The 25,837-nt window shown below is 37.5% G+C and overlaps 1 protein-coding gene across 1 annotated transcript in view; it reads right to left on the bottom strand.

Annotated features, from left to right (window-relative positions):
* Positions 1 to 25,837, bottom strand: part of LOC106918963 (inactive rhomboid protein 2) — a 43,581-nt gene that overhangs the window by 11,178 nt on the left and 6,566 nt on the right. The window contains exons 2-13 of the mRNA XM_014989069.2: positions 10,381 to 10,530; positions 7,704 to 7,855; positions 6,701 to 6,884; positions 5,821 to 6,039; positions 4,691 to 4,822; positions 4,495 to 4,586; positions 3,338 to 3,550; positions 2,456 to 2,567; positions 2,265 to 2,339; positions 1,158 to 1,319; positions 254 to 333; positions 102 to 165 (exon numbers count right to left, since the gene is read on the bottom strand). Coding sequence (XP_014844555.2) covers positions 102 to 165; positions 254 to 333; positions 1,158 to 1,319; positions 2,265 to 2,339; positions 2,456 to 2,567; positions 3,338 to 3,550; positions 4,495 to 4,586; positions 4,691 to 4,822; positions 5,821 to 6,039; positions 6,701 to 6,884; positions 7,704 to 7,855; positions 10,381 to 10,518 — 1,623 coding nt within the window. The 5' untranslated portion in view covers positions 10,519 to 10,530. The remainder of the gene's footprint in view (positions 1 to 101; positions 166 to 253; positions 334 to 1,157; positions 1,320 to 2,264; positions 2,340 to 2,455; positions 2,568 to 3,337; positions 3,551 to 4,494; positions 4,587 to 4,690; positions 4,823 to 5,820; positions 6,040 to 6,700; positions 6,885 to 7,703; positions 7,856 to 10,380; positions 10,531 to 25,837) is intronic.

Below are 25,837 nucleotides of genomic sequence, written 5' to 3'. Positions count from 1 at the left end.
AAATGATCAGACGTTTAATATTTCCTCTGAAACCCTTAAAGAACTTTACTTTAAATTAAACAGGGTGAGTCCATTTCATAACCATCGGTGCGTTTGCTCACCGGCCACCTGGTGATGTCCCCTGGCCATACGTGAGGAAAAGACGAGGCCGGCTCCTCGCACAATCTTATCAACCCAACACATGAGATTTTCAGTCAACCAGGATTTCATGTTTTTATACGTCAGTCGCAGCGGAAACATTTTCTGCCCTCACCTGGGATCCTGATGGCAGACGGCCCCAGAAGACCGGTCCGTAGTGTCGTTATTCCGCTTCGTGAAGGTGGCCAGCGTCTCCTGCATGAAATGATTCAAACGCTTAACTGCTACAGAGTTTTCAACTCTTCACAGGATAAAACTCTACAAAAAATGTGCACACTGTGGAAAGTGACAAACACCAACTTTGATGCAATTTGTTGGCTTTATCTTGCATGACAGAGCAACGTAACGTGGTGCTCGTATTGTTTTTGAGATTTTGTACAAGAAAATCTAAAAATATTGCATTAGGATTTAGAATCTTCAACTTTGACACCCCAAAATAAAATCTAGAGCAATTAATTTCCTTCAAATATATTTGGCTGCAACTTGTGAATATTATTGGAGTAAAAAAAAAAATTACAAAAATAAAAAATTAACTGAACCACATTGAAAATCTCGTGGTTTTTCCACTAAATACTGATTTCTGAATTCTTCTTCAGTTAAAACATCAGTGTTGTTGTTTCAAAATGAATATAAACTTGTTTTCTTTGCATTATTTGAGATCTGAAAGCCTTGCATCTTCTTGGTTATTTTGACCATTTCTCATTTTCTGCAAATAAATACTAAATTTTTGCTTGGAGTTTCAGAGACATGTTGTCAGTAGTTCATAGAATAAAAACAACAAAGTTCATGTTACTCAAACATAAACCTATAAAAAGTAAAATCAGAGAAACTGATCATATTAAGTTCTCTTAATTTTTTTCCAGATCTGTATATGTAACACAGAACGCCTTAAAACTAATTAACTTAAAACTAAAATAATTTCTGTTAGTTGCACCACCTGATCTACCACAGGTGGTAATCTGATGATTCAGGACAGAGCATCAAGCAGAGAAACTGTGTGGAAAAGTTGAATAAAATACCGAGCAGTCGGCCCTGAGCGTCTGCACACATCCAGAGTTATCATTCTGAATGCAACATCCAGATTCCCTTTCCAGATCTTTGTCTTTCTGGATCATCCGGACTATCTGCTTGTCCTGCCGCATGCAGGGCGAGAACTTTGCCCCCAGGTGGATTAGATCGTCCTGGAAGATAAAACGAAACATCGTAAAGTTCAGCAAATGAAGAAACTCAGAGAGATCTACTGAGTCTACATAGAAAATGTTTTGTTGAAATCTAATTTTTTTTTTTTTTTTGCATGGCTGTTCATAACTTTAAATTAAATGCGATCACACTCAGATTTCTGTGTGAGCGGTTTACATCCCCAAAGCGGTCAGGAGAAAAACTTCACACAGAACCAAACTGTTTACTAAAATAATAATGGATGAAGCCGATTATGGATCAACATCAACATTTATTCAGCTGAGGGGGCCGATAGTGTCGTCACAAGATCATAACAAGAAGAAAGCTAATAAAAAGAAAGCACAACTACTACAGCAATGATCTTTCTTGGAGAATGGATAGTAAGTATTGATTAATTATAATTTACGTCTGCAGTTAGAACGAATTACGACGCATGGGTCACCCCAATGACAAAAGTTCAGACTGCACATGCTTTGAAAAAAGTCAGGTGTGTATCCAATTTAATCCAAATTATAAGCAACACAAACAGATATTATTTTGGGGGGAAAAACATGGAAGTTGTGCCTTTCAGACCGTCGTGAAAAGTAGGATTTGGGTCGCATTTGCCAGTTGTGTGAACATAAAAAAACCTCCCCAGCTGCGGTAACAATAAACAAATATTCTTAGCAACATCACTAGTTTTTAGCAGAACTCAGGAGACAAACCCAAACCACTGTTTTTAATAAACATTTTTTTCTCAGCTTTGAGAGAAAACATGGTGAGAAATGATAATGTGGAAACCTGCACTAGAACAAAAATATCTCGCGTAACAGCGACTACATCACACCGAGTTTCTCTGGACAGGGAGTTTATCTCAGGCAGCGGATGCTCGTATTTTAATAACTGTAAATATCAAATGCATCCTGGGTGTGGAGTGAAAGCCATGCACAGTAAAGCAGCAGACTCACGGAGCTCGGTCCGATCCAGAAGTTCTCCTGTTGGATAAACTTCACACTTTCATAAATGCCTTTGTTCTTCAGCACCTGTAGAGGGCGACAGAGTGCCACAATTATCCAGAATAAGAACTTTTACTGCACTGAATAATGTTTTAAAGCACAGCTTACTCCCAGTGGTTTGGAGAAAAAGAAAATTCACTCACTAGTTCAGTTTTGGAGCGTTGTGAAAACCCCACAGGGGCAAAACCATAGGTGCAGCAGGCCAGCAGAGTGATAATAACGTGGACAAATGTTATCCAGTAGGTAAAGTAGGGCCTGGAAATACATGACAGAAAGTCTCAAAACACTTAAAGGCAACAGAAAGAGATTAAAACGGTGAAAAATGTAGTTTCAGTCATTTTAAATGTCACATTACAGAAGGAAATTACAACAAACCGGCAAAGAACTAATGTTATTTAATAATCTCTGCAAAATTCAGATTTAATCAAGTTAAGTTTCTCTCTCTAAGCTTTAAAAATGTTGATTAATTAGCTGGAAGATATGCAAAATAAATAAATAAATAAAAATATATGATTATAGTGCCATAATTTCACACTGAAAAACCAAACACTTAGTTTGAGGAGACAATAAATCCTGGTTTAGAAAACCGTTTTAAAATAAACACAAGTTGCACAATTACTGCAACTAAAATAAATAAAATACATTTTATTAAATTTAAGTACATTATAACTTCTAGGAACTTATAATTGTTGACTATTTGTTTCTTTGGGGTATAATTATGATGTGACACAAGAATTTGTTATTTTCTAACCATTTCCAGTGAATCAGATGTTGAGGAAGCTGAAATAGACGATGCACCAAATAGAAAAACCCATCTTTTCCCAAGGCCTTAACTTTGTGTTGTTTTGTTTAAACACAAATAGTTTAAAATGTTAGTTTTTCAGTATCAGACTCTGCTGCTGCTGCTGTAAAATCTAATTTATTTTACTAGCATTGCTAACAAAACAGTCTAAGTTTGTGCCAGTGAACTGACTCTCGTGTGCAGATAACCATCTGGTTTGCAGTAACTCTGCGTGGTTTCTGACCTGTGGCTGTGGAAGTCCTCCAGCTGCTTCTGGACGTTGCTGCTAAGGCTGCGTCGGTAGTTTCGGTTCAACCATTTGCCCACCACGCCCATGCCGTAGTCACGCTTCTGTTTGTCAAACGCAAAATGCTTCACCTGGGAAGCGATGCGGCGACCGCGAGGAGGAAGACCCTTTTCAGGCACTGCGATGGGGGTCTTCACAGAGACGTCCTTACTGCAGACAGACAGAGAAAATACTCAGATTAAAACACTGAAGGTCTTGGTTTTTATTTGTGTAGAAGCTCTAAAAGGAACTGCATGTTTTTTGCACGTTAAACTGCAACCACCTTTAAAAATTACCAGTATTTGTATCCATCTCTGCGTTGATCTCTAACCTTTAGCTCAAGGAAGTGACTGAGTTGTCGCCTCTCTGATCTCTTTTCAATCAGGTCACGTCAACATTTAGACGCAGGAACTCGTTTTCAGTGAAAGCTTCTCACAACTGGAATAAAATACCAGCCAGTGTAAAAACGTACAAGTATTTAAAAATAATTTTCTACAATGCTACAAATACCCAAGTACCACACTGGACTCTTTTCCTATTTCTCCTTTTTCTCTCTGTTATTGTTTTTCCTTTACACCCATTTCTGACGCCTGTATTTGTTATATATCACAATAATAAAAAATAATATTAATAATGTCTACTACCTTAAAAGCATGGCTCCTAGAAGATCAAATGTGCAGGAACTGGTTGTATGATTCTTAATTTTATTTAGTTTTTTTATGTATTGTGGTGAACATTTGTGACTTTTGAAACTTGATACGTTCCTTTTAGATAAAAAAAAAAAGCTTTTTATTTATCATCATTATTATTCCTCCTTTCTTTAAACAGCTTGTCAAGTTGTCTGTGTTGCACTGCAATATATTGTAAGCTTAGAATCTAAACTTTCAGAGTCTGTAAATAACTCAAAACAAATTGTTCATGGTTTTATCGAGGCCAGTCACATTTACAAAACAGCCCCATCCTTCTCCTTAGGAGGAACAAAGAGTGAGACTCAGATTTTAATTTCAGCTTGTGTCTATTAAGATGCTGTGTTTTTACTGGGGTCATTTCAGGTAAGTCGTCCTCGACCTGAAAAGGTTTGGTTTAGATTTTGTCGAATTTGGCTGCCAACTCACAGGCTCGGGAACTTCTTTGTGGATGCGGGAGAGGCCGACATGGGAGGTGATTCAAACACGTCATCCGCCATGGAGTACATCTCAGCATCAACCTGCACGTCCAGGACCGCAGGGCGGGAAAAGATCAGATAAGAAGCTACGAAGCCGACTCCAGAAACTGATGGCAAACGGAGTGTTTGGGACGGTCGCTGCTGACCTTGCTGAAGAAAAGCGAAGCAGAGGTGGTGTCTCCTGAATCCACAGTGTCCTCGTCTATCCAGTTGTTCTGGATGAAGCTCCTCCTGGTGAAGCCGCGCGTGCCGTGCGAATCCGCCAAGCCGCTGCGACCCTGAAGAGGAAAAACACCACGAAACAAGGTGGATGATGCACAACAGGCTGGTGCAAACTTTTCTAGATGATGAACTGACCCAGAAATTAATGCGATAAATAATAATATTGTCATTTTGAGACCATTTTCAAGTAAAATAATGTTAAAGGCAAAACAACACACAAAAAATCTACTATTTGTACTAATAACTAGTGTTTCTCCTGGAAAGTTAAGGAAAACAAACAATTGTGCACTGAAAAAAAGAAAACGGAAATCCAACTTTTAAAAAATGTGTTAATTTCTACATGTAATCAAATGATTATCTAATCATTTATTTACTTGGATAAACTAAATTTGATTACTTGCAATAAATGTACTTTTTTATATACAAGTTGGATCACCTGTTTTCTTTTTTAGTGTGCAAATTAAAATGATCAAGCTCCTTTAAATTTATTAGCTCAATGAAATATGATTAATAGATTTTTCCCAGCTGTTTATTATACAATTTTAAAAGTCAAGTCATGTGTGAAATTAGTTTAGAAGTCAAGCAAGAACAAAGAAAACAAAGACAAATGATGAATGACTGTCCACGGTTTTATTTTGTTGTTGTTTTGAGTTTTTTCCGGTGCACACCCTGCGAGTATTTCTGTTCCACTTTCTAGTGCAAATGTCTTAGCAAACTTGAAATAAGACAAAACTGGGATACAAGTAACATTTCAGCAAAACATAGAGGCTTGTTTTAAGTCAATAATCCATTAATATTGATTTTAAATAGTTCTAGTTTCATTATTTAACTTGTAACAAGACATTTTTTCCATGTAATAAGTAAATTTAAATGCCAACAGAACCAGAACTTTTTCATCAATACTAAGGAATTATTTACTTAAAACAAGCCTCTATATCTTGTGAAATGTTACACTTAAGTAACTGTGTCTTATTCCAAGTGTAATAAAATACTTGCACTAGAAATTAGACCAGAATCAGGTGGTAGGATGTTATGTTGTTGCAGTGCGGCTCACCCTCAGCAGGTTGGATGCGGCTCGGATGCTCATGCGGGCGACGGACTCCCTCTTCCGCCTGGGCAGGCGGCTGCACCCGGAGCGCTGGCTGGTGAAGGAGCTCAGAGAGGTGACCCCCGGCGTGAAGGGGCCCCCGTGGACCGTGTGGGGCGTTTTGGGTAAACTGTCCATCTCATCTGGGTACCGGAAAGCTCTGCCTCGGGCCAGGGGGTCCACAATCTGATTTAAACACAGATGAAGAAGTAAGGCTGCAGATGATTAGTCAAATTTAAAAAATGGCACATTCTGCAGATTTTTCATTTAATCACTTAAGCTAATTTTATACAATATCAAAAATACAGTTAAAAATTATAAATAAATTATTAATTTACTCTTTTAAATAAGAAAATAAGCATTTTATTGGCTTATTCCTCAAGTGAATATTTGATCATTTATAGCAAAAGTAATAAAAATACTTCTAAAATCAATTACTTCTGTTTAAAATCAAAACATTGTTGGGCTAATCTGCTGATTATTGTTTTGAATTATTAAATTATTATTGGACAGCAAAAAGTGCTCAATAAGAGATTATTTTATGAAATTTGACTTTTTAGTTTGATGAGTTTTGGGTAGAACATATGCAGAATAAGAAGGTTTATTCCTTTATTTTAAATGCAAAATGTGATTTTTCACAAAATTACTGCTTAAATATGATTTTTTGCAATTAATTGGTTAATTATTTCAATAATAGATTCACTATTATTAATCAGATGAAATGTTTCATCCCTATAGAGAAGGGAGTCTTTGGTGTAAACTCTAATTTGAGTTTTTGTGAATGCTCAGCTTCAGAACGTGTTGAGTCGAGGTTACGCCGAGTCACACAGCGACGACAGTAGCCTACCTTCCGCAGCTTGCTGGTGGCTGGTGAGTCTGGGTTCTGGTCCAAGGTGGACGCCGTCTCTGGTTCTCGATATTGGGCCTTTAGCTTGCCGTAGCGCTGGCTGCAGTGGCGCAGGCTCTTCCTGTGCCACAGCTGCTGCTTCGTCTCACAGTCTTCACCAACGCCGAACCACTCGGCCGCATTTCTGAAGGTCACAGGTGCAATAAATACAGACATTCAGTGAACACTCAATAATGCCACATGCCTGCTGTGCGGTCGGCTGGACAAACAGAGAAGGATAGAAACCAAACCTGTTATTTTATTTTATAACGTCTAATGAGGAAAGACACAGCGGCGATGATAGCAGCCGTTAATCATAATGACTGGCAGTGAAAGCTTTTTACGCGGTAAGAAAATTCACTTTCATATACTTTATAAGTAAACATGATTAGAAAGTTATCAAATATTGCAATATGGAGAAGGTACACATCTAATGTCTGGTGCAGGATTGTAACCATGGAGACAGTGCAGCACCTAGCCTAGCATGTATGGAAAAAAACTGGTTAGCGTCTCGTCTTTTGTACGTTTTTAATGCTGCTCCAGTGTAAGAGGAAACGCTGTTTATGACATACTGATATAAATCATGTGGTGTGAATTCAATAAAAGTCGGTAATTTGATCAACACATCAGGAGGGAGGAGGTACGGGTCGGCTTCTAAGCTAGCTGTTTTGTAAATATCGCCGTCTATGAGCCCCAACCAGGTGTTACATTCACAGACAAATTAGCTCGACTGAAAGTAGAAGAAGCCATGAATAAACTGGCAAAAACAAGTTTGGAAAACCATTTTAGTGCTGTGTTCAAAACTCCCAACGTCCGTCATGGCACCTCAAATTATTTAGTGATGTCAATAACGGCTGCGTTTTGTTTCTGCAATATTTTGTAAAAACATTAAGCATCACACAACACCCAGCTTTTTAAACATTTAAAACCAGCAGCAGCAGCAGCAGCAGCAGCAGCAGCTTACTTTCGGATGCTTTGTGAAAGGGACGTTTGTCTTCCAAACTTCGACCTTCTGTCTCTGGCTGAGAAGTCGCCATCGTCGCCTCCAGCGAAGCTGTCTGACGTCGAACCAGGACCCCGGTTGCTCACGCTCTTTTTCAGCGATGGTCTGAGAGGCTGAGCAAAACAAAGCAGAAATGAGGCAATGAAAGGCCATCACAGGTTGAATGTTTCCTTCCTAAAAATTCACATGAAGCTGAGTTGAGTCAAGGGAAATTAAGTTTAACGCATCAGACCGTAAAACAAATTGAAAATTGTAATTTTTGCAAAAGCAATAATCACCATGTCATTATTAAATAAAATTAAGCTAAAATATAAAAGTAAAAAGATTAAAAGTTGGGCATCATTCCTTTCTATGATATTGAAACACAAAGAAGGATGAACACATGAATCAAGAGCAAACATACAGTAACAGGGTGAAGTTAAATCTTCTAAAAATTCAAAAGTACTTTATTAATCCCAAGGAGAAATTAAATCTTGTAATTCTTCAGAGTTACTGCAGATCCTGATGGGAGGAAAGATCTCCTGTAGCAGTCTGCAGTACAGTGACTCTGAAGACGCCTCTGACTGAAGATAGTCCGTTTCCCAAGACAGTGTCAAGAAGAGGGTGTTCAGAGTTGTAAATAATTTTCCTGTGTCCTGTCCACACAGAGGCTTATATAATCCAATCAGCTTCTTGAAAACGAACCACAATAGATGCTACGCAGTGAATCGTTTGCAATCGACAAGCTGGTGGGAGTTGAGGGTGGAGTGGGTGGATGTGTAACAGTTTGAGGCTCATGCATGAGTTCACACTACATTTACATCTTAATTGCTCTACTTTAGGAAGTAGTTAAACTGCAGCTTCCTCGACTGAACCCTGATCCACTGCCTGCTCGTTGTGTGTGTGTGTGTGTGTGTGTGTGTGTGTGTGTGTGTGTGTGTGTGTGTGTGTGTGTGTGTGTGTGTGGAGCCCAGGGAGAAAACGAACCGTTTTGGGCTCATTAACTGCCAGACGGCTTTAAAATATGTCACTCTGGCTGAGCACAACACAAATGAGGGTTGAAGAAGCATAAAATGTGACTGGATTAAGTTTTAAACCTTCTTTCTGGTCTGCTGAACCAGCAGGCTCCCAAGCTGGCATCCAATTAGACTTTTGCACAGGTAAAAATAGCGACATCATTTTGTTTCTTTCGTCCGGAGCCACTGGACGTTTGGTACCGACCGTGCTTCAGTTCATGTTTGATAAATGATTGATTGGATGATTACCTGACTGGGGAACATTTCGTACTTGTAAAGTTTTTTTTTATTTTGGACCAAAATAAAAAGGTTAAGGTTTTTGCTGCAGAGTGTAGGAAGAGCTTTATTTCTCAAAATCAGATTTGTGCCTCTGGTTTGCTCAGAATTAATATTTACCTAATTCATTGTTAATTAAACTATTTAGCTTCAGAAAGCTCATTTTGTTCCTTTTTTTAAATTGTAAAAACCCAAGTCTTTGGTTCTGCTGTACAGGCCTTTCTGTGTTGATCCAGCAGATCCGAGCCACAAATGGCTCTTTGGACTTTTGACTGAAAATTAAAAACAACCAACTAATGCTTTAAAAAAATAGATATAACAACAAATGCAGCTTGGCAGTTTTTCCAGCTTTATCCTTGAATAATCTTATTAAAATTTCACAACAGAATGACAATAAAAGTGCCAATATTTATTTATTCTTTCTCATTTTGAAAATAATGTGGATCTTTCCTCACAAATATCAACATCCCTTGGAAGAAAATGTGTCGATCCTCTTTTTGAGAGTTTTATGTTTTTTCTTTATTTTATGGCTAAAGAACAAATCAATAACAATATCTACCGTGATAGAGGTGATCAATATCAATAGAAAATATCCTTGATAGAATATTCAATATTAAATATATACTCAGATCCAGAACCACAAAGCATTCTGGGGGATGTAGGCAGAGGAAAGACTTTAGCCGCTCAACCTCTCAAGGCTAGCTAAATAAAGTTGGTGGAATCAACTAACTCACTCACTCTTCGGTTACCTAGCAACTCACTCACTCTTTGGTTACCTAGCAACTTAGTCATTCTTTGGTTGCCCAGCAACAAGGTGCCTCATGACTGCTTGGAAAAAAAAAGAACAGTATGGAGTGAAAATTGTGGAATAAAGAGGAAATATCACACCACCAGTTTTACAGCATTTCAGATATTTAAAACAAATAACAAAATAAATCTATAATTATCAACATTGACCGATATGAAACATTTATGTAGCAATTTTTTTTTCAGCCATATTGTCCAGCCTTACTTAAAACGGAAATAAAATTGTTCTTTAAAAACAGACTTCCTATAGTAGATATTTTTTAAAAGGTTATGAAACACTTGTGGCTCTAAACGAGTTTTATTTAGCTGAGCAGGAAAAGGTTGCAGAAGCTTGAGCCAGCATGTATTGGTTTCTCTTGATATTCTCAGCTTCTCCCATAATTTAAACACATGGTGCAGGTTGAGTTTGTGGTCCTGTATAAACTGGTGGGATTTCTGGAACCACTGGATTAACCCAACTAAGCAACAGAATTTCCTCTGCCTTCAATATGGTGAGTCTCAAACATTAAACATTAGAGACTGGAGAGAGCGTTTAAGGATGGATTAATGCTTCTGCCTACCTGTCTGGCAGAATCAGCGGACATGGTGTAGCTCGGCGGAGGAATGGCTATCGTAAGGCTGGGAGGCTTCTTGCTCTTCAGACGACTGTCTCCTTGTCCTCCGTATGGAGGCGGCTCGCCCCCTACCTGAGGATCCATGCTGTCAAAGTGCTGAAAATAGAGAAACGGTAAAGAAAGTTAACTTTTATTTACTGCAAGACATAGCAAGGTCAGACAATATAGGAAATATTGCTAAAAGGAATCAAAATTATGAAAGAAGCACCATGTGAATGTGTGTTACAAAACAAGAGTAAATATCTCAGATTGCTCAGATTTGACACAACCTATTTGCATATATTTTATTGTGTGTTTGATAACGAGACAAAGATGAAACGGTAAAAACAATAAAATGAGGAAAAGAAGATATAAAACTACTGAATCAAAACAAATACAATATTTAAAAATTGGTACAATTCTGGTTCATCTTCTTAAGCCTTGAAACAAATATTTTAATTCCAGTTATGGTCTTAAAAAAAAAAAAAATCAAGACCATTCTATAAAATCAAGACAGAAAAACAGAAATTAGCCAAACTGTGTTCACACAGGAGTCAGAATGGAAAATGTTAAAAATAAATAAAAACATAGCAATATTGTGGCAATATTGTGGAGGATAAACCATGCAATAGTAAGGGGGAAAAAGTGACTTAAAAAGAATGCAGACTTTATTTGGTCTAAGAAGTACAACTCAAAATTAAACTGAATTATGAACAGATGTTAAACTGTGTGGAAGTCAAATGGCAGAAATTAATATTAAATGTTTTTATACTGCAAGCAGTTGTTTTATTTACTGCCTATAATAATTATTCATTAGTGAAAGTTTATTTTTCCAGATCCATAACGCAGCAGAGACCCTCAGGATCAACAACCGCTCAGGCTTTTCCTGGATGATACCATCCACCAGTTTTCTTTGGAGTCTGAATTCAAGTCTTAATCTTAAATTATAAAATTTTTTTCTTCTAAGGACAACAACATAAAAGTGAAGAAAGTGGTGCAGTTTGCGTGAAAGCAAGTTCAGAATCCGACAGAAAATGAAGAATATTAAGATTCTTCAAGATTAGCTGAACTTACGCATCACAGCATTTGTCTTAAATATTTATCAGACATTTTATTGAACCAAAAACATACACATAAGAGTCTATTCTGTGGATTGAGTTTTTAGTTTTTATACATTTAATAAACTTTAAAAGTCAAAGTATCATAAATCATAAACTGATCGGCCTTTATTCCTGAGTTTGGTTGATCGGTGATCAGCTGACATGTGAAACCGACGTTCTCTACGTCTGCAAACGTCTGAAAATCAGCTGCTGTCCCCTTTTGCTTTGCTGTGAGAGACGAATGCCGAGTCAGCAGGTCGGGCTTTCTAAAGATAGGCGATCGGCCTGAAAACGGCAATCGGTGAACTGTAGATTAAATGGATTTAAATAACCAGTTTCCTGCTGGATATTTCCTGATTATTTAAATGGATGTAAATAACCAGTTTCCTGCTGGATATTTCCTGTTGAAGCCACTGTTGATGATTAATCAGAAGTGGTTTTGACAGGAAATATCCAAATGTACCGAATTGAGTAATAAAATCCTACTGAAGGAAGTACCACACCAAAAAAAAAAAAAAAAAAAAAAAAAAATCCCTTACTCAGCTTCAGCTTTAAGACGAATTACTTCGACAGCTCAAGAGCAGAATCAAAACAAACTTAGATATTTCAGCACACCCAGCACGTGAACCACCAGCTAGTCTATTCCTGCAGCTCAGATTGCATCGTCATGGTAACAAATAAAATATTTTAAGTGAAAGCAAAGCCGATGTGAACCCACCAAATCACAAGCCTTGCTAAGAAGCCCATTGTGGTCCCGAGCCGACGGCCTTCAGAGCTGCGGTTTCAGAAATCAATGTGCCGGCCTGCAGGCCTGCATGCGACAGGAACGACAGCAGCGCAGAAATCTGAGCCCAGCTCGGATCGCCTGGCTGCCATTACAGAGCGGAGGAATGGCTACACGCCCTGACATTTACTATGACCCATGACTCAAAAACTACAGTTCACACAGGGGCAGTCGGGCACATTTCTATTCTTGCAACCATTTTTTATTTTATTTTTTCCGGTATTAAATAATTTAAAGTTTAGGCAGAGCTGATTGAGTCCTCTTCAGGCAGACAGGAGGATACGGGAAATCCAGCCTGCGGTTTGGGGGGAGGCAGCAACCCGCCCACTTAGATAATGAAATAGAAGGAATTTGGCTAATGGACAGAGCACTCAAGTGGCAGAGAGAGACTGCTGCTGCTGCTGCTGAGCGCAATTTATCAATGCAGACACTAGACAGGCTGCTGGTAGCATCCATGGAGGAAAGTTTATGCTTCTGTAATGCAGACGGTGTTCTCCCAGGGCAATACGGCAAAAAATAAAGAACCAAAGATCTGAAGCTGAACATTATTTCTCCATATTTAAGAGTGTAAAAAGGATTATTACACATAGGTCTAAGAAATCAATACAATAAAACTGATTGACTGAAAATGTTGGGTTTTAAAATAGAAGTAAAATTGATCTTTGAACATTTTTTACAGAAATTGCTTTTTTACAACTGTGCATTTGTACAGTTTAACCAGCGAAACCAATCCAGATACTTTTATTAACCAGAGCCACATGTGGCCCAATTAAATGTAAAAATATTTAATTGATCCCCTCCATTGGCTCTTCTCTTCTGATTATACATGCAAGAAAAAAACATGTAATTTTAGGAGTTTTTCCCATATTTTTCTTTTTACAAAGTCTGCATCTAATATCTACACTGGCTTATAAAAGTTATAAAAGCATCAAACTCGGCTTCCTCTCTTCATTTCACCTGATTGACAAAACTTTTTTTTCTTCTTTTTTAAAAGAGCATTCATTTTGTTCTAAAAACAGAAATTGATTTGAGTTTTTTTTTAGCTTTCATGAAAAAACACAAAGTATTTTTTGTGGCTGTAGGTAAGTTTCATTTTGCAGCAGAAGGGGTCAAAGGTGGCTCATTGAATGGAAAAGGTTGGTGACCTCTAGTTAAGATAAACTCGTAACTTTAAGCCATTCAAATAGATACAGTAAGCATTTTGTCTGAGACCAAAACACTCTGTAATCCATCTTGCCCTTAAGAAACAATATAATTATAGGAAAAAAAACTATAAATAAGGTAATATTTGATAACCATTTAGTGAAGTCTCAAATGTTTATTCGTTTTCTACATCTATATTTTCCAGTTCTGTCATTGCAGTTTCAGGAACTGTGACTTTGTTTCTCTTCCAGGAAGAGTTTTGCAACTGGCAGACCAAAGAGGCTACAAGGGCAGAGTCAGACGGGAACTCAGTCTCAGTTTCTGTGGAGAAACCATTGAAATTGCGAATTCATGCGTGAACAAACCTAAAATTATCACATCCCTCTTTTCTGATATTTGTATGAAAGTAATGAGATATTAATCTTTTAGCAGTAAACATTCAAATGGTGCAGAGTGACATGAAAACCTGCTAACATTTAGCTTAAATTGGCTTACTATGAAAAAAAAAACTACAAACATGACCTAAATAATGCAAAATTTAACTATAGTCTACCAATCCAACATCTACTGACCAAAATTATGACTTAGTTGAACAAAAACACACAAAACAACCTCATAGTAGAGTGATTAAAGAGTAGCGACTCGTTCTGAACTTGGAGACAGTATAACGTTAGGCCTGAAGGTACGTAGACGTTCTCCTAGAAGAATGTCGTCAAGGTGGTTGGTAATTTCTCTTTGCATTTCCGGGAACCTGTTCAGATTTAAAATTAGGTCACAAGCTTTTTCTGTAAAGTCCAGAGGCCAGAAGTCTTCAATCGTCTTAAATCCTGAATATTTCTCATGGCTTTCAAGTGTTATCTTGATGTTGTGATTTTTTCAGTCATTAGCGATTGGACTGATTATAGAGTGAATTATTGATTCAATTATAAATGAAAACAAACTGTTTATTTGAACTGTTAATGTTATTCACTGCTAAATATTGTTTGACGAAATAGGTCTAGACACATGATCAAAAGTTGGTGGAATCAACTGACTCACTCACTCTTGGTTACCTAGCAACCCACTCATTCTTTGGTTGCCTAGCAACAAACTGTTGAGTAACTACCACAGCAGCAGTTTCAGGTTTCACCACTGTTCCTCAAAACTGCTTAAAGTTAAACGACGGCGTAATGAAAACTGTGGATGAGAGAAGAAAGGTCACGCAACCAGTTTGGCAGAACTTCAGATATTTAAAAACAAAAAACAAATCAATTATCGGTAATGACTCACATGAACGGCTTATATCGTTCAGCCCTAAAATGAAACAACAATCTCCAAAATGAAGAATTCATCCTCAAGGATTGATTTTTTTTTCTTTTTTTTAGCATTTGTGAGGCTGATTTGATTACACCAAACTATCGCCGCTAAAACAAAAACACCCATTTGAACAATTCAAACTTTTAGCATTTTTTTATTCGATAAATTAAACCAAAATATGTCCTCTGACCACATCCGTTTTTCATTTTTAAAGGGTGGATGCTGACTCGCCCTTCTCTAGCGGTGACATCACACAGACCCATGACTGCGTGAAACCAGGTTTCAGTCTCTCCCCGCTGGGACGGGAAGGCCTGACCATGGAAATGTGTCACTGTGTTTCTGTTTATTCCCATCCACAAGCCAGTATAATCCCCTATAAAACCTAAAGGAGGACTGGTGATGATTCAGTCAGAGGTAAGCAACATCTAAATTAGCACTATAAAACCTAGAACCACAACCATGCTCCAGTTTTTTTCTACATTACTAAAGACACCAAAACTAATCAAAAATGGAGATATTGACGAGGGCTTTTTGTTCAGACAACAACTCTCTTCCACTCACTGTGTATTTTTAGGATCCTTCACACCTCTGAACCAAGGGAATAGATGGGAATGAACACTATCCGCCTTCAAAGCGGTAAGGAGCACACTGTTGCTGCTTTCTACAAGGAGGAAAATCAGCAATCCTTTCTGAAGCGCAGAGCTGCGACTGCCAAGTTCAGGCTTTTGTAAAGGCCTTTCCACTTCAGGCCTTTACTTGGCAGAGAATCGAGAAGTGGTCGATCTGAGCTCACAAATTACATAGGTGAAAACTAGAAGTACTGACATTTGTACGCTTACTACAGTGGCTATGGCTGTTCCTGTGAACAAAAGCTGAGGACAAAAGATGATGCATTAAACAATCAGCAGGCAGACTGTTATGAATATTCATCATCAACAGTCAGACTCATTTGTTCACCATTTACCTTGATTCCTCAAGCCTGAGCTTTGTGGTCAGTTTATCACCAAACCTTTAAATCCATTCCACAGCATATTGTCCTTCCAACAAAGAGGAGTAAAGAGGGAAAGAATAGGAGGAGTAAACTTTGTTTGTTGATAACGTCTGCATGATAAAACGCTCTTTACAGCCAACTCCTATTTCACCAGGTTCCTATATAGAGATTCAATCTGAAAGCATAAATCTGTGCTTACTGTGAAATCCGTGCTTTGATGATAAATCTTGCTACGCACACATTAGGACTGGAAGATTTGGCTGAAAAACATATAATAAAATAAGCGCTTAATATCAGTCGATGCTGATACCTATTGATTAGTTTTATTTATTTATATTTTTTGCTTTAAATATCTGAAATACTTCCAAACTGGTGATGTGACCTTTCCAGTTTTATTCACAATTTTCACACCACACCGCTTTTTAAAATTATTTTTAAGCATTTACCAGGCATGGTGGCAAAACCTTAAACTACTGCTGCGAAGGTTGCTAGGTAACCACAAGTTACTTAACAGGTTGTTGCTAGGTAACCAAAGAATGAGTTAGTGAGTTGATGCCACCAACCCTGCTTAGCTCGCCGTGAGAAGTTGAGCAGCTGCTGTCCGTCCTCCACCTACATCTCCCAGAACTCTGTGCAGTTCTGGGTCATTGTTCAAGGAATACTCTGTACATCACGTGGTCCCTTCAATGATCGAAAAAAGGCTTTGAGTTTCCACCAGGACAGACCTCAGTCAGGGTCAATCAAGCTGAAAAAAGTCAGTTCATGTCAACAGTCGACCTCATGGGCATGTCTCTTCTTTGCTGCTGATTATTCAGAATTTCATGATTAACCTGAATGTGTCATTAAAAATACTGCTCTGGTTTACATTATAAGCCTCAGCAGACTGACTCTGTCCTAATATATAGGTTAATATAATATATAGGCTACTATATAGGTTGATATATAGGTTTAAAACAATGCTGCTTACAAGCACCTGCCCAAAGATTTGAATGAACAGAAATAGCTGACATGATAGATTTCTTATTTTTGAGCAACGTAGTCAGATGCTGATGTGGTTTGTGACTCTTTCTAAATGAGGAAGCGACCATGAGATTAACTGCTCCATCAGTTTCTCAAAAAAGTCCAGAATGCAAACTCCTCTGGTTTGAACTCTTCATGTGAACTAATAAATAGCTTGTACTCAATGTACAGGCTATCTGCTATAAGAGTGAGTTAGCTAACTAGCTATCCAGCTGTTTGTCCATCTGTCTAGATATCTAGACAGATAGCTAGCTGTCTGTCTGTCTAAGTAACTAGACAGACAAGTTCACATATCCAGTGGCACTAACCTCAAATGATTCCACAAACATGCAATAAATAACAAAAACAGTATTAACAAAACTAATGAGTCTAAAAAACACAAAATACCACGCTACAATACTAAAAAGCCTAATTGCCCTGGGAACAAAACATGTTCTGAACTCTACCAATACTTTGCTTTGGCAGTGTTGAGATGAAGACATTTCCTGTTATGCTAATGTAAAATAGGATTGGCTGCTATAATACACCATCATCATACTAATGTCAGCACAGAAAAAATGTTCCCATTATGACATGAGACGTGTCCTGCTAAAGGTGCAAGGACTGCTAAAGGTTGACTTCCTGACTTCACAACAGACAGAGGCAGAAGAAACCAGCTGCAGATTTCAGTCTGACATTATTTTATGTTAAACAAATATATCAGATGAATGCATCAATGCTTTCCACGCTGCTCTAATCATTAAATAATCGAAACTGAGGATGCTATACAGTTTGATGTGCTGCAACCCTCAGACGTGTCAAGTGTTTTTCACACCTTGCAGCAGCGGTCATCATCATATAGGAGCCAAGCATAAGCGTTCAAACGTCTAAAAAACCCAAAACAAAACGTACCACATTTACCAGAAGCTGATTGATGCATTCACAATCTGTCATATTGATTTTCTGATGCACTATATCAATATTACCAATGCATCTTGACTTATTTAGCCACTCCTGTGCATTCTTCCCAGTCCTCTTCTGTTTGCGTTCATATACCGACTGCTGTCACATTCTTGTTTAGTTACTCATCACCTTCCACAAACATACAGCTCTGTGTAACACTGTGCAAGTTTTAGCAATAATATTTAACTAAAAAGCTCGCACTGGAGGCAACCCACAAGTTTGGAAAGATTTGCTTCCGACATTATCAAGAATATCAAAGCCATATGAATAACTTTTAAATCCAATTTTGCTATAAACTGTCCTGACACACATGCATAAATGCAGCAACACCGCTTGCACTCATAATATGAATAATTAATGACAATTCACCACAGAAAGGCTTTTTAAAGGCTTAGATCAGATTTTCACGGGGCAGAATAGTGGGAAGAAGAGACAGATAACGGGTCCAATGGTACCAAGAGAAAGTTTTACAATTGCTTTTGTATTTTACTGTTAAAAAAAGAAAAAGAAAATGGATGTGGATAAATTACAAGCCAACAAAGTGATTTGCTTCAGCCAAGCAAATCACTTTCAATATTTGGTAATGGTGAGTGTTATAATTATGTGGCTCAAAATACGACTAAAAATTATGTTTTAACCTACTTGCCTTCATAGAATAAAGTCCAAAGTTTGAGTCATTTTATTTCTGTTAATTTATAAATCTGTCACTTTCTTCAGCCAAAAAGACTTGGCTGGAAATTTGGTTGTTGCTGTGGGAAAACACACATCATTACTGAGACTTTTATGGATTTGGAGAAATAACAGCCTGTCACACAACCTAAGAGTTTAATCAGGAAAGAGCAGCTCTTCAGTTCAGAAAACAGCAATCAACTGAAAACTGGTGACAGAGAAAATGATTAATGTGACTAATGAAGCACGGTGCAGATGTAACCTTTGCAGTTTGATAAAACGGGATCGATCTAAAAATGACATCTGTCTGCTACAGGTAAGTGAAATATTTAAAATAACTTCACAGAACGTTCGTTTGAAAAACCCAATGTATCCTTTTAACTTCTTACAATAAATAAACGATTTATCAATCATGAAATGCATACATGTGCCTGTCAAAATAAATCAATTAATTGCATTAAGCGCAATAATTTTCATTTGCATGGTTTATTAATTTTCTTTTTTTGCTATCTTTCTACCAAAGACTGTGACAAAAGTTCTCCTTTTGGTGCTTTGGTCTCAATTAGACATTTTATTTGTCGTTTCTGTTTTGTTTATTTATTTTGGATATTTAAAATGTCTTCCAGTTCCAGTGTTAAATGTTCATAGGCCTAGAAACATAATTGTAAATTAGAACTTGTTCCACACAAATATTAAGCTGGACACAATGGATTTATGTTAGATAAATATAGCAGAATATATATTTAATTTCATTTAATGCAAAACAGAAAGTTTTAGATTTTGAAAAAAAATTATGTATTATTATAATTTGTTAGTGGTGCTTCATCTGTTCAAGTATCTGTCTAATAAGCTGAAAGGTTTCACTGCATCCATGAGTAAAAACAGTAAATGTGACTGAAAATAGTCAAAGTTTCAAGTCACTTTTCCTGTCTCTACTTTCCACCACAGCAGCAGACACTGACACAAAATGACTCTCTGATGGAATACAAGTATTTGTTTGTCTATTTGTTCATCGTTTTTTTTCTTCAAAAATTCAAATAATCTCAATAAAAACCCCTCTTGTCTAACAATCGGAGCTTTCAGCGGGATCCCAAGCTGTTAACGGACGGCCAGCAGGGACAGAGTGAGAGAGACGGTCTGCAGGCCGGCAGCCAGAGAAGAAAAACGACCGTTTGACTCCAACGGCCAACCTTTCTGGGACAACCACATCAACACGCGAGCAACTTCCTGTGATTAAGTTTTACATGACGGTTTGAACAGCAAGCTGGATGTAGAAAGTGAAAACAGATCTGTAAAAATGATGAGCAGCAGCTGAGAGAGAGCGAACAGAGAGCAGAAGGCGTGGTGAGGAAGAGCAGCAGAGAACCGCAGCACTGCAAGCCAGTACTACTTCACAAACAAATCAAGTCTAAAACTGCAGGATCAATCATGGCGCAATGCACATTTCAACAACAAATTCAAAGCAATTTTCAAAGAAAATGTTTATTTTAATTATCTCTGCAGTTGGCTCCGGAATACAGCTATGCTAAAATTTAAAATGTTATACCAACAAAACCAATTCTGTCTAACATGGAGAAGAAAAATGTGAACAAAAACACTCAGTAGACGTCCTGACAGTGTTTGGGATTGTTGTGTGTTTTATGTCAGTTGGTTTGGTGAATACTCTCGTCCATGTCAGTCTTGTTTAAATTTAAATAAATCTTCACCAGGCCACGTCGCCATCTGCATTTTGGCTCTACGCCTCCATCAATCATGATAGTAGAAGAGAATTCAACACCCATTCATTAAAAATATATCATTAAAAAGTGTTTTACTTAATTGGAAAACCACTTTACAATAAGACTCCCCCTAATAGGTGGCTAATAAATAGAGATGTTTTTTTTTTTACCTCTAAGCACTCTATAAATCATTAATAACTGTTTATTATGCATTAATTAGGTGTGAGAAGGAGACAAAATCTACCAGTTTCTTGCCAATATATTCAACCTAGAGCTGTTATACTAAACATTTCAGACTGCCTTATAAGCACAATACGCATTTGTAAACTTTTTTACAGATCTAAAACCTTTAAATAATTTTGAAAGAAAGTTGAGATGTGGAAACTAAATTAGAATCACCCATCAATCATATTAATGCAAAGCTCTTAAAGCTGGTAATCTAGGAGATTTATGTTTGTTGCATTCATCCTGAGCCGATCAGCTGTTCGATCAACCAACCAAACAGCAAATATCACCTTATTATCCAAGTGCTGCTTTACTAAGAACAAAATGACAACATTTAATAATTTGAATATGTGAAATAAGCAGCTGCAAAATGTAGAAGAGTTTAGTTTATATCTCCATGTTTCATATTTTAGTTTTACACAAAGAAACCGTGGCATTTCGCGGCGCCATTATTAAACCAGCCTGTGACAAGTTATGACATCCCACAGTCGAGGAAACACACCAGCGTTCTGTCACCTGCAAAACTACTCTGGAAACTCATTAGTCACTGCTTGATGAATGAATCACAAGGAAAACAACCATCCAAGCAAAAACTGACGGCAAGTTTTAACAAAGAGCAACTCGATTCCTGCTTAAAGCTCAACTCAAATAAAACTGGGAGTGCAGATTAATTCAAACTGTGCTTACATTCCCAGTGTTTCAAGGGAGAAATTTTGTTATGTTTATTTAGGGATGACATGATAAATTGTCCCAGTAATCAATAGTTTGAATAAGCCTTTTAGTCAGAGGCTTCTTCAAGTTCGTTGTAGCACAGACTGCTACAGGAGACCTTTCCTGCCCAATGCCATTGCCATCTTTTGTTACAACTTTTAATATCCTTTTGGGATCAATTAAGTATTTTTTAACTTAATTTGAATTTAATTATTGTGGCAAACAATAATGTTTTAAGACAAATTTCAAGTAATATAATGATAGTAGCCTCACTATCAATATAGACCAATAAACTTTAATTTGGTGAAAACATTTAACACTGAAACCGGAATATTAAAAAAAAAAACTGCAATAACCAAAAATAAACAGAAAAAAACACACATAACTGAAACTATTAATATAATAGTTCATGATGTCTCTAAACAAATTCCTCCTCAAAAAATATCAATAACCAGAATGGAAGTCATCAAGATAATTTAACTTATCATGAGATTAATTGATTCATTGCATCAGATTTATCTGTAACACCAACTTTTCTTGGGTATTTTAACTCATTACAATTTAACAACTTTTTTTAAGAGAAACTAAACTTCAACTTCATCTTTTTTCACAGTTATTGACTGAATATTTTCAATCTTTCTCTTTATTTCAGTCTGTGACATGATAGTCTTCAAACCCTTGATGACCGAGATAAGATTGTAGGTTGTAGAAACAAGTTCTGACTCAGCTGACCCGACTGAATTTGGTGCCAGCCTGTGTGTGTGCTCGGAGATGGAGCAGCAGAGGAAACCGCCTCCTCACACTCCAGTATTTTTAGGCGATGCCTTTAAACAACCAATGTTGCACATTTAAAACAAAACCGTCTCCCAGTTCAAAACGGATCCATGTGTTGCACAAAGTCAGAATTCAGGTCCAAAAAAACCTACAACCCAGTAAATGAGGGAAGCTGCACCTTCTTTCACGAATCTGCGTGCCCAAGCATGCGTCGCTGCATGCTGCTATAACGGCCTTGATCCCAAGCCAAGAGCTCCTCTCACTGCTTCACATCCGACCTACATAACTACAGACAGCACCAACAGACACACGCATCATGCATGTATGTCGCAATGTGTCACCCAAACTGCTAATCTGAGACATTCATGGCAGAAAGCCTTTTTAGCTAGCCCAGCTTGCATTGTGTTTCTCACTCACAGTCAGATACTGACAGCAGCGCCAGACAGAACTCGAGTAAAGACATTCTGTCCTCCAGGAACCGACGAGGAAAGAACAACTCTGCACCGGCTCCCTGCAGACTTTAAGATACTGCTGGCAGTTTATAAATCACTGAGCGGCTCAGCAACACATTAAAGATCTGCTGCTGTTGCATCAACCGTCCAGAACCTCTCAGGTCTTCTGGTTCTGCTCTGCATCCCCAGAACCAAACATGGAGAAGCAGCATTCAGCTTCCAGAAACAAACTTCTTTAAAAACCCACCTGTTCAGAGTTGCTTTTGAAACATAATCAATGAAACTTTAATCAACAAGCTGATGTGTAACGACGGAAAAATGTAATGTTTCATTTAATGATTTTGTATTTTTGTGCTGGAAAGCACTTTGAAATGTCTCGCTGCTGAAATGTGCTACACAAATAAAATGTGATTGGCTGATTGAACACTTTTTCTAACTGTCTATACCACATGTCTCAAACTCAAGGTCCGTGGGCCAAATCTGGCCCGCAGTAGCTTCGTATGTGGCCCTCTACACTACATCAAAAAGTTCCTCCAGTTTTTCACAAATAAGCAAAATTCACACAAAATCTATATTTGTTCTGATTTTACTGCAATTTTTTTCTCAAAATGAATCAAAAACATTGGGTTTAAGTGAGTGCTGCCTTAGCTTTACTTGATGTCAAGTTATAGTCTGATTGATGCAGCAAGTAATAAAAAGTCACTTTTAGTATCATACAGTAGCACAAATATTGTTAATTTTTTTACATTTCTATATTAGCTCCATAAAATCTGTAATTTTGGAAGCAAAAATTACAAAAAAATTCACGAAATCCTGGAGAGACTGATCAGCGTGGAACGATGTTCAATGCTATTTAATTTTAAAGAAAGAAAAATGAAATGAAACACTTCTTGAATCCAGAAACAAGCTATTTTGATATATAATAACAGTTCAATGGGTTTAATCAATATATTTGATAATATTACTATCAAATATTACTTAAAAGAAACTTGAGTTTGAAATTGGGTCTCTGCCTCTTTAAAAACTCCTGCTCCTTCTGAAACTCTGCCTTCAGGAAGTCATCACAACATGGCTCCTCTATTAACCCTTTAAGAACATTTTTACCAGTGTTTCCCCGAGAGGTAGCTCCTATAATGAGCTCAGCAGCAGAGTAATTCCACCTGGTGTTTGCTAATTGCTGCTGGCTAGTCTGAAGGATCTCCCACTGCTGTGTGAGGAGGAAGCTCAGAAGTTTGGAAACTATAGATCCGAGGAGGAGCTGCTCCTTGAAGGCGGAGCTAAGTCCACCCAGGCATTTTGAACGGCTTCATGTCATCATGGAAACTGGAGGATTTTTCAAACATGCCTGAAAGAATCAAAGCAACACTTGCTCTGAAAGCTCAAAAAGTCAATTGTACGCAATACTGCCCCTTTAATAGAAAATAAATGTTCTATGTAGTCTGCAGATGAGGTAAAAGTGAAACAGACTGGAATGAACATAATGCAAGTGGACGGTGAAATTACTAAGTGCAAGCTGCCATTTTATTTACGATTAGTAAAATGAAGTGTGTGTTATGATGCTGCAGATTGCCGAGTGCTGCTCTACTGATTTCAGGTCCATTAACTTAAATAGCAAAGTGTTTGTTCATTTCACTTTGGATAAATTGATAAAACATTTGCATGTTATACACAACAAATGTTTTCTTTCCTAGGACGGACACCGACACAATAAGTGTACCATTTCTTTCTGAATGCGGTTGTCCTTCAAGTCTTTTTAGATTGTAGATATTTTTCTGACAGAATGTTTCAGGTTAAAACAGGTTCAGGGCTTTAAATAACAACCACATGACCACCTCTGTAAAAACAGGTTTAACCACAAAAAACATCCAGTTTCTGTCCAAACCCAAAGCCTTGCTGGGAACAATGAACAGCCAACATAACAGGCGCAGCTCAACGCATCACAACATCACACAAAAGTTAACTACTTCCTTTGAAATATGATTCCAAAAGAAAATCCTTTATTTTCAAACACAGAGCGATTTGGATGAGTCACAAAAGGTCACTGCTAAAGTTTCTGAGAAAGTCTGAATATCACATAAGACCAAATAAATAAATGTTCATGAAGAGATGCGTGAAAGCACATTGGTAGAAAGTTAAGTGGAAGGATAAAGTGTGATACAAAGTTATTGCTTTTAGAGCAATAATTAATCAATTTAAGGCATGGATGTTCTCTACACGTTGTGATCAACATAAAAGTCCCAACGTGGGAAGACAAGTTGAGGTCGAACACCAATGTTACCCTCTGATCCCTGAGGGAGGTAAACCAGTGACCTCTGTGAACTCCACAGGAAATATTGGATTGCTGAATGAGTGTGATGTAGTAATTTGATGCAAAGCGAACACAGCGGCTGCAACACAGAGGAAAACAGCTGCATAATCAGAGCGACACATTGCTCAACAGTCTGATTCTGACAGCAGGGTGACGATGTTGCACAACGACTAACTGTTTTTAAACTGCGCTGAATGCATTTGGACAGCATGCATGAGGAACATAAAGTGTTACACTTTCCTCAGGGTAAAATCTTCCTCTCGTTTTATTTGATTTATTTTGAACATGATAGTAGTATAAAATCATGCACAAGAACAAGGAATGCAAAAGCCACATATACAATATATACATTTAAGCCACACCCTTTTGGATCCGCCATCCCAGCAGCGTGAGCTGAAGCACACTGGAGATTACAGCAAATCAGCCTGAATAATGAGGAGTGGGCATAAATCATTTATCATGATAAACTTTCATCGTTATCACAATAGTGCCACAAAATATTGTGATAAAACTTTAAGTCCACACATGGAAGGACGTGGTGATTTGTGGTTTTGGTGTTTACTGTAAATCTGTGATCAGAAAGACACGAATGCCTGACTTTAGATAATCTACCAGTTCAACACGCCTGACTCAAACGAAGGGTTCGTTGTGTTGAAGCAGAAGCGTATGTAAACTTCTGACTTTTCAGGAAAGGAACCATTTCTTTACGCTTCCCTGTGCAGACAGGATTTATGGAGATGTTGATTATGTTTCCAGGCAGGACTTGGCACCTGCTTGTATTGACAAAGGTGGTAATACCTACTTTAATGACTTTAGTATCACTGTGAAACATTGGCAGGAAACTGGCATAAACAAAACCTGATAGAGTTGTTGTAAAAGAGGAAGTTGACACACCAAACACAAAAAGGCTGAAGGCTGTTAAAGGACTGTTATTATGCGTTTTAAAGGCGCAATGTGCCACTTTACAGCACAATCAAGTTAAAGTTTATTTTTTTAAATGGGGCAATATGTAATAATGAACAATTACATGTAAATATGTGAGATTGTAGCTAGGTGGCTAATTTCAGTATCTAGTCCCAGTGGTTAAATTCTAATGAACATTTAAAACTGAAACTAGAAGACATTTTAAATATCCAAAATAAATTAACAAAACAGCAGAAACAAATAAAATGGATACTTAAGTCTCTGTAAACAAAACTGTCCTTCAAAATAAAAGCATGTTGAGACCAAAGCACCAAATTGAAGACTTTTGCCATCCATTTTTTGTAGAAAGTGAAAAATGATAAATCAT

This window comes from Poecilia mexicana, unplaced genomic scaffold, assembly GCF_051168715.1.
Source record: "Poecilia mexicana isolate PSO_F unplaced genomic scaffold, ASM5116871v1 scaffold_1, whole genome shotgun sequence".
In the NCBI taxonomy this organism is placed as follows: domain Eukaryota; kingdom Metazoa; phylum Chordata; class Actinopteri; order Cyprinodontiformes; family Poeciliidae; genus Poecilia; species Poecilia mexicana.
The sequence above is the reverse complement of the archived record's forward strand: the minus strand, read 5'-3'. Positions and strand labels throughout refer to the sequence as shown.